The sequence below is a fragment of the Dinoponera quadriceps genome, unplaced genomic scaffold, assembly GCF_001313825.1.
Source record: "Dinoponera quadriceps isolate SergipeBrazil2010 unplaced genomic scaffold, ASM131382v1 scaffold1114, whole genome shotgun sequence".
NCBI lineage: Eukaryota > Metazoa > Arthropoda > Insecta > Hymenoptera > Formicidae > Dinoponera > Dinoponera quadriceps.
The window spans coordinates 190,058-200,357 of NW_014555649.1; the positions used below are offsets into that span (position 1 = coordinate 190,058).

Here is a 10,300-nt window from a genome sequence, read left to right on the forward strand (position 1 = left end):
GGGGTGGTTGCGAGCGGAGCACGAGAGAAGCGGCCTAATTGATCGTTAACGCGACGGTCTATCGATCTTTTTCCCTTTCCGCCGCTCTCGATCGTGACTTCCTCGGGTATTGCGTTATCCCTGGCTCCACGAGGCGCGCTTCGATGAAGTCAGCGGCGGGTCTAAAGGCGTTTTCCTCGCTTCGCTCCTCCGGCCGGCTTCGGGAGGAACAGAACCGTCTCTTTGATAGCCTCGATGTGCGCCGAGCGGACGATACACGAGATGAAAAATACTCAGAACAGGCGCGCCCGAGGCGCGCACGAGCGGATTTGACACGCGAGCAACGGAAAGAGATCATAAATCATTAATGAGCTCCCGCATTCCTCCGTTAATGAGATCCCCGCGATAAAGCCGTGCTTGTTTATCCGAAATGTCGAACGCTAAGAGGATCGAATTAAGCCCCGCGCTCGCGCGCGATCGTTCAGCCGGAGATTGCCTCTGCTCGATCAATCCCGGATGCCGATTTTTCACCCGATGTTTTTCATTAGGACGATAATCGACGGCCGCTAACGAATCGAGGATCGCGAGAGAGAGAGAGAGAGAGAGAGAGAGAGAGAAAGAAGGATTGATCGCGCGTATCTCTCAGATGCTCCGGCACGACGTCGTTCGTAGAAAATAGCTGCTTAACATCACAATGCTATTTCGCTCGCCGAAAAAGAGACGCGTCTGACAGCTGACGAGGGTTGACCGGCGCGCGCGCTGCTACGTCCGCGCCCGAGTGTCTTCGCGCGTCTAATCACGAGCGTGCTTGCAGGCGCAGTCGGTGAACCCTGACCGAGAGAGCGGGACTGCGTGACTGCAAGGATGCGCGTACGCAGGAGGCGGTGCGTGATGTCCCGGTGACGACGTAGACGACCACGACGACGAGCGAGACCGTCACATAACACACGTATTCACTCACTCACCTTGACGAACCTACGCACGCACCGTGCCGGAGAGGAATTAGATAGATAGGTAGACAGAGGTAGAGGGAGAGAGGGGGAGAAAGAGAGAGAAGGCGTTATTTGTATATATATTCGGTGTTCTGGGAAAAGAAAAATTCCCCTTAAGCGAAAATAAAAAGAGAGAGAGAGAGAGAGAGAGAAGAAGAAGAGCGAGACGCATAACCGCCGATGCCGTGATGAGGCTGGGCCCGATTATCCTGTCGTGGGCGACAGCCACGGCCGGTTGGCTGTACCTGGCGGAAGCGCGAACCGCGCGCTCCAGGGACTACGAGCTCTCGACGGAGTTCTTTCTGGTGCCGTCCGAGATCGGCCACGGCCTGGCGAGCGTGGCGAGCGTAATCAGCGTGCCGGCGCCTAACCGGACGGTCACCGTATACCGGACACCGCCGAACAACAGGAAGGGCCAGGTGGAGCATGAGGTGGAAATACGACCAACGGCGCCGCGGTCCTTGCTGAAACAGCGTCCTTGGGCATTGCCCTTGGCTGCCCTCAGCGCAGCCGCGATGCTTCTCATGGCCGGCTTCGAGGTCTTCGTGCTGCTTAAGGTGAGCGTTGCACCCCGTCGGCGGAGACGCTGGCGGTGGCTGGAAGTCGTTTCCAATCGTCGTTTCGAGGCGTCTTAGCGTCGACGGACGGATTCGTGAGACTCGGTAAAACTGCGAGACCAACTCGATTCCGAGGTATTCCAAGTGGCAGAATGACGTTATAGATCGACGGCAAAATGATGTCTCTAACGTCATTGGAACGTCTTCTGACGTCACTCTGCTACCTGGGGTGCGATATAATCCTAATTACCCAGATAGCAAAATATATTCGATCAAGCCTAATTTTGTATTCGCAACAGTCAGATTATGAAGATGAGAATAGATGCAGATGCGCGCGCACATGCTGCTCAGATATCATTTACGTCATAATGTCGGGAAAATATCTCGTCTAACAGCATTATTCTTAATCACGTCAAGAACGTGCACACATCAGTACATCTTGTGCTCATGTGATGTTAATGAACTTTCAAAAGGCATTAAATTGAAGTCATTGAGTATGATATGATAATACACTGTGATAAAACGTGATCATCACGTATTTCTATCTGAATATACCGAGAAAAAGATTGAGTGGTTAGGAATTTTTCGTTCCGAGTAAAACCCAAACCTCAGGCATATAACGAGAGAGAAATATTTGGTATTTGTAACTATGATTATCATAGTAATAGAATTATAGTCAGGAGGACTATTTTTTTCTTTTTTAATAAACGCACAGAAAAAAGTGCCCAAATCAAGTAAACACTATTCCTACTTCTCAACGTTTCAAATCAAGTAATATTTTTATCAATTTAGATATATTTTATTAACTTGTAGTCAATACTTACTTGAACGCAATAATACTTTAATTTATGAATTATTTAATGTAAGTATAAAATAGTTCTAAAGAATAGTTAAAAAATAGTTCTAAAGAATAGTTAAAAAATAGTTCTAAAATGAGAGAGGTCACCATACCCGGACACGGGCAACACAGGACTGGGATAGATAAAATAGTTTTAAATTTAAAAAGGTATTTACTAGAATTATGTGATACTTCTTTTCCATTGAAGAAACTTAGGTTTTTTTAAGTATAGATTTTTCTGTCTGGGAGAGGAGTGGGGAGGGGGCGTAAATATTTTCTAAAAATAAATTCTGATATTCTCAATATTATGAATTTAATACTAGTTGTAATTGTTTTAATATATACAAGTAAATGTCTATTTATATATGAAGGAAATATCGTATTATATATGTAAGAAACATCGAAGGAATCATATTGTACAATGGTGGACAGAAAGATTGTTACAATTTTTTCTTATGAGTTTCGTAACGCATCTCGTATCCAATAGGAGAACGTCTCTTGAGAATAACTAAAAAATAAATTCTCCTATTGGACACGGGATGCGTTCCGGAACTTATAGAAAAAAGTGTCAAAACCCTTCTGTTCATCACTGTGCATAATTAATTATACATGTGCCAAGAAGTATTGGAGTAACCATTTTATTTGAATCAAATAAATATTACATGAACAGTAGCACTTTTTTCAATATGTTCCCTGTTGAAAAAAAATGGGAATCCATATAAGAAATCCATATGGAATCCCATGATTGCCTAGGGATTTGCGCCAAGGTCGCAACTCAGGTCTTAGTTAAGAATTCATGTGAATTCCTGCATGAATTTCCACACACCATGTGGATTCCAATTTTATCATCATGAGGCCGGAAATAACTATAACTTCTTTCAGTATAAGCAGATTCAGCCGAGCAAATCGTGATAAAGTCAAATTAAAGAAAATCGAGTCAAATCGACAATCTAACGGGGGAATTTAAAGCATGAAATTTAGTCGACGATAAACGAAGCTGAAATATAATTATATGTACGATACGAATATTCTTTCTACTAACAAAAAGTTGATCTAACTGCTTAATAAACCATTCTGCATTCAATAAATCAAATGATAAATATGATCAATAATATGTTAGATCATGTTTCATAGTCGACTCATTGAACCAAATTTTTGAGACCGTTCGACACAAACAAGCGATCGAGAGAATGTGAAAATTTTACTTTAGAAAAATGTCGGTAATTAGTTCGTCACACGCAACCCTGAAATCGAGTTCATTTGCTCGAGTTATTTCTGATCTTTCCTCATGCAGAAATCGAAGAAGCAAGTTTCAGGTTCTAAGGTCGCGGCTAACGCGTCTCTATTGTCGATTTGAACATGTTCAAATGGGAAGGCACCGCGTCACCTTCACGAATACCCTCGTGAGCGCGTTCACTCTCGATCTCACGCGATCCCGGCTTCGCTTTTCCGCGCTTTACTTATGCTTGCTTGCGGAAACACGGCAGAAAAAATTATCCGAGAGTCTCTCTTTCGCCGTCAGGTACCAGAGTTGTTCTTGCTTCGTTCAAGTGAAATGAAACGCGTAAACATCGGGTTGGACAACGTTCGTCCTCGTTCGCCCCCTTGCGTTTATTCGCTCGCTCGCACGCTCGCTCGCGCGCGATTAATAGAGCTCGGAAAAGAACTCGTCTCTATCGCACCGTCCCCTCGCCCGCCGCCTTCCCGCCGACCCACTAATCGTTTTCGTTCACTCACCGATAAGCTCCAGTAACCGGCAACGGCGGGGAATTTCGCCGAGACCTAGGCCCAGTTTGCGCGACCGGCCTCGGTTTCTCTACCGCGCGCCCTCCGACACACACCATTGAGCAGCTCTCGGCGAGAAAGGCCGGGAGATAGCGGAGTCCCGTCGTGTGTTCGTCAGGTCGTCCGACAGCTCTCCGGCTATCTCGCGCGGGAGAGCTCCGCGTGCGCCTACGGGATTTCAATTCGAGAAGCGATCGCGCCGAGTTACTTCACGCTCGAAACCGAGACTCGCGTCAGTAACATTTCTCAATCGCGACTGTAGTTTTAACATTTCGGAAGAAATCATTTTTTCTCCATTTTTCAGCGGGTTCCTTTGGTATCTTACCTTTTTTATGGAAAGGAATAAATATATTATTTATGTAAATAAATAAATGTGGCAAGTTTTAAACGAATGCACACTCATAGAAAATTGTAGTTATTTTCGGCGCCAAACATACCCTTTTTTTATTTTAACCACAAAATAGTCAGAAAAACTATCCCAGACAACACAATGTTTGAAATCAAGACATAAGATGTCTTAAAGATATATTAAAGATATCTTTCAGACGTTGGAACATAAAACGTCTTAAAGTTTTTAAGATGTTCCGATTTTAGACGTTACGTTCCCTGAAATTTTTCTCGTAAGTGTTACTATAGAGTTAATGATAATCCCGAAGACTAGAAATTTATCCCATGGTCCAGCTCGGGCTGACCTTAACTGGTTGTCGGATTTATCTAAGGCTATATTATCGGGTCCTAAGAAGTCATGTAACGCTGCGTGATAATCAGGACTTTAATCAAGATTCATTATAATATCCTCATCAGATTATATTATTGAATCTCCATTACGTTTTACTTCGGATAACGGAAAGGATTAGGATTAGATTAGGACTTGTAAAGGACAAGGAATGTTAAACTAATAAAAAATATTTATAAAATATAAATCAAAGTTATTATCGAATATAAGTTGAAGCATAAATATTGTTAGAATTGGACGATTTTCGGTTTTAACACTATGCCGTCCGCACGTCTAATCGGGATTCTTTTGTCTGGCGCCGGTAAGGTTGATCATTTCGCTTGTCGCCGGCGGTTTTTCGAGGTTTTCGAGAGATCATAAATCGTCAGTTCTCATTAGTTTTCAATCCTGTCCCGCTATTTTCATGAAATTTCGAGGATATATGTAAATAAATGTAACATTTTTTTGTATTATATATTTATTTATTTATTAATATTTTATTGAGTACTTAGTATTTCTCTTTTAGATGATATGAAGTAAAACGATCTCCGAGGTGTAACGCGACTCCACAAGATTTACACATTAAATTTGTTGTCCTTCTTTTTTGGTTTTCGGAACATACGTGGCACTTTCTTCGTTTTCGTTTGTCGGTTTCGGAAATTTGTATTAGCTGGTGTTGCTTTAGCTGACCGGAAAGTCTGTCGTTCGAATCATGATTGGAAGTACGCGGTGTAGTAGCTTTCGTCTGCCATTATCAAAGGGCACAAGTACTTATAAAAATAAAAAAACACGCTTATGTCTGTAACTTATTGTTACTTAAACAGAACACAAACAGAACACCAACAGTACACAATCAAAACACAAACGGCACTACAGTGCTGTCGCCGGCCTTTGCGCGATAGTTTTGCGCACGACACCAACGTGGTGTCGCCGGCCTTTGCGCGATAGTTTTCGCACGACACCAACGTGGTGTCGCCGGACGGCGTAGTGTTAATAGTGCAAAAACAGTTAATATTTTTTATGAAAAAAATTATAAAAATTAAATTTGTTAATCAAACGTACTATACACTAGATTTGTAACAAGAAGTCCACATTAGAAATTGATAACGCAAGTCGTAATAAGTAAAGTGAGTAAAATCCCGAAAAGGACGTAAAACTTTATAAAATATAATATTTATAACTTAATAAAATAGTACATTAGGATAATACACTAAGGTTCTAACATCTATCTAATCATTATAACCTTACAACGTTTTTCTTATTCAATTTTTATCAGTACATGATTACTTTTACCAAAGATAACTTTTTGTTTATCTCCTTGTTGAAAAAATCAGATAGGGATCCATATAAGAAACCCTTGTGGGATCCCATTGTTGCCTCTGGAGATTTGCGCCAAAAACCCAGGCTCTAAATATGAATTCCTATTTGAATTTTCACAAATGTGGATTCCTACATGGATTCCCACACACTATATGCATCCCTATATGAATTTTTATCATACTATATGAATTCACATAAGTTCCTATGGATTTCCGTGGAAATCCACCTGGAAGTTTTCAACAGGACTTTATGCAATATCACGTACTCGTATACCCGATGACAATTTCTAGTCGGGATAACCTTACATGCACATGTTGCTGTTACTACTAAAATATCTTTGACGCCAAAAATAATTATAATTTTCTATCAGCGCATTTGACTTTTTTAAAACGAATTTGTGTATCCTTAGAAGAGAAACCGAAGGAATTCGCGAAAAAATTGGGAAAAGAACTATTTTTTTTTTCACGAAACTTTAAAACTATAGTCGCTATCGCACGGATGATGATGTCAACGGTGTTTCGATGATAAAATTAATAATGCGATATATCGCGCGGTGAAGCTCTTCAGCGAGCGATCTCCGTCCCGAGGAAGTCGCCGATTACTCGCGCTTTTGCATCCACGCGCCGGTAAACGCGAGCGGATCGGCCGGGATATCGGTTGGTCTAATTAGAGAAATTAACTCCGTGCGCGCGCGGACGAGCCTGAGGCTTAATCCGCGTGTAATTACCGAGCGTGGCTACTTACAAGTACTTATTCTTACACTCCGCTACCGTGCGATCCCCTGATTCGCGCGGAGTTAATAGCGCGAGGACGATATGGAGATCGGCGCTGCCAGGACTTGGAGGAAGAATGCGTTTTCGCGTTGACTGCGCATCCGATCACGATCGCCCGGCGAAAGTGCATTTTTCAACAAAGTTAGAACATCATTAAAGTATTGATATTTTACGGTATCTCGGCATAATCGAGATCGTAGGTAACGAACGTCAGCAAAGCGATAAGTAAATGATTATGATGATTATAGGGAAAAGAAAAAATTGCTGTTATAACGAAAAAGCTTGCTAGCTTAGAAAATCTATAGTACACTTTCTTCGATCTATGTGGTTTCTGTCTTAATTAAATCCTAGGCCGGTATTCAGATCTTATATATTTAAGACCGTCTTAAGTTTACCTTCAGATATTTTGTAGCCAATGAAATGAGCCGTACAACATCTGTAGGTGAATTTAAGACGGTCTTAAATATAAGATTTGACTGTGAATACCACCCTTAGACCGGCATTCATAGTCGGTTCTTATATTTAAGATCGTCTTAAGGTTATCTTCAGATGTGGTTTATCTTCAGTACGGCTCGTTTCATTGGCTATGAAACATCTGAAGTTGAACTTAAGACGGACATGAAAATAAAATCCGACTATAAATATCTGCTTTAGAGTCACATAAGATTAATGATGGCATCAAATAAAATTTGATATTATAGCATAGCAGATTTGTTGTCACAGCAAAGACACCACAAGTTAATGGAAAATATAGCTTAGGATATTTAACAAATTCAACATATTTGTCGAGACAATTGATTTCTTTTGCTCTATACCAAAGGAAATTTGATGTATCAATGAATTTCATTATAGCTGATAATTAGTTGGGCTAAAATTCACCAAAGCAACAATGCTCACGGTGACAAAAGATTATTCAGTCTGACAGAAAGTTATCCAAATTCGAATAACACTAATATATATATAAGGTTATAAGATTTGCTCGTACAACGAAGAAATTGTATGCCGAATCGATAGATAGATAAATAGCATGTATTTTGCGCTCTGGGACAACTCTCCTCAAGCACATAAAGGTATAACGATTGTCAACCTGTTAAAATTACAAATCCATTTTTATTATTATTAAAATTATTTTTTAAAAAATACAAAAAAATTTGTTACACCGACAAAACTTTACTGTTGTAAGCAAAACGTTCAGTTGGCATAATGGACAATATGGAGAGCAAATTATTTTGCTGTCCATATATCAATAATAAATAACATATCAATAGCAAATAACAATTTATATACTTACAAACAAATTTCTAACATATATTCAATTCAAATATATTACACACACACACACACACACACACACGTGTGTATGTATGTATGCGTTTTTTAAATATAAAACGTATTTTTATGCAAAATTATTTCGATTTTATTTACATAATAAGACAATTGGTATTGCAATATATTTGAAATAAAAAGACTACAATTATATATATTATATATATACATAGACTTCAATATTTAAAAAGATATATAATATTATAATAACATTAAATACGAGGTCTGTTCAAAAAGTATCGCGAATTTTGAATTTCCGCGGGTTACGTATATTCGATTTTCGATTTTTTTGTGGCGTTATATTGGTACTCATGTCCCTCACTTATGCCGACAAGTTCGGCCATTTTGAATATTCAATTTATCTTTGACAGCTGTTTTGCTTGGACGTGTTTTGGCTCGTCTTCGATTTTTGCCTATTCCAAAAAATGGATCAAAGAATCTGTATCAAATTTTGTGTGAAAAACAAAATTAAGTGCGCGGACGCATTCCGAATGTTGACTGTGGCATATGGTGAAGCTACCTTGGACCGAAGCAACGTTTATCGGTGGTACAAAATGTTCTCAGAGGGCCGAGAAGATGTGAACGACGAAGAGCGTGCCGGACGCCCGAGCACGTCAACAACAGACGAAAACATTGATGAAGTGAAGAAAATAGTATTGGCCAATCGTCGAATCACCGTTAGAGAAGTTGCTGAGGACCTAAACATATCGATTGGCTCGTGCCATTCGATTTTTACTAATGATTTGGGCATGAGACGGGTCGCCGCGAAATTCGTACCAACGTCCCTGCTCACACATCGTTGCTTGTGCGCGAATTTTTGGCCAAAAACAACACACTAATGATGCCGCAGCCACCATATTCCCCAGACCTGGCCCCCTGTGACTTTTTCTTGTTCCCGAAACTGAAAAGGCACATGAAAGGACGATGCTACGCTACGATTGAGAAGATAAAGACGGCATCGAAGGAGGAGCTGAACAAGATCACAAAAAATGATTTTTTGAAGTGCTTGGAGGATTGGAAAAAACGTTGGCACAAGTATATAATATCTGATGAGGATTACTTTGAAGGAGACAAAACAGATATTCATGAATAAATAAATAATTTTTGAAAAAACACAAAATTCGCGATACTTTTTGAACAGACCTCGTAATATTATTTGTTAAATATTATCAGAGATGAACATGCAACCATCTCTTAATATTCCAAAAGTATTACTTAATATTAAATAATATTACGCGCTTATAGGGAACACTTGAATTTGATCAGTGAGCTATAAATTTTCCGAATCAACCAATATCCCTTTTCCGTGTATAACTAAACTCACTCACCTGCTCGAACTCGTGTTCGATGCCGATTTCCTTGCAGGCCAGAGCGACGGCGCCGAACAGACGACACTTGTTCCTGGGTCAAGCGTTGCTTCTCGGCCTGTTCCTCCTGGCAGGACTGTCAGCCGCGGCGTCGCTCAGCCAAAATCCGCTGTCCTGCGCCGCCTTTCGATTGGTGGGTCTGCCGGCCGCCCTCGTGTTCGCTGCGCTGTTGGTCAAGTGCGTCTTCTTGCTCTCGTTGAACAGCGGCGTATACCTGCCGGCGCCCTATCAGGTGAGAGAACGACGTGTGAGTAATTCACGAGTTCGATCGAGATACATTGAGCCGATAAATAAATATCCGAACGTCTAGAGCGACACGCGTTGGACACGGCGTTCTACGTCGTCGTTGTCGTCTCGCAGATCCGACATGACGAGATCTCCCGCTCAGCAGTCGCGCGGATCTCCTCCTCTCTGAAACGGAATTTTAATCTGAGACCTGTCAAAATATTCAGCACGCGGGCAAGTTGAAAGTCGCGCGTCCATCGAAGGAACGATATTTCCAAGTATGTCCGGCGCGGTGCCGATAAAATCTGCGAGCGCGCTAATCGAAGTAGGTATCGAGACGCGCAAAAATGCGGAATCGTACGATCGTCTCGACGAGGGAAAGACGCGAGATGAAACTCGGTTTCTTTCTCTTTCCCTTGCACG

General features: G+C 41.3%; 1 protein-coding gene across 1 annotated transcript; it reads left to right on the top strand.

The window, feature by feature from the left end:
* The first annotated feature begins 1,122 nt into the window (after positions 1–1,122).
* LOC106745099 lies at positions 1,123–10,067 on the top strand. Its single transcript, XM_014620376.1, has 3 exons — positions 1,123–1,528; positions 9,651–9,884; positions 9,963–10,067. Exons 1-3 carry the CDS (start codon positions 1,160–1,162, stop codon positions 10,065–10,067), a joined length of 708 nt encoding a protein of 235 aa, XP_014475862.1. The 5' UTR covers positions 1,123–1,159.
* The last annotated feature ends 233 nt before the right edge of the window (positions 10,068–10,300 follow it).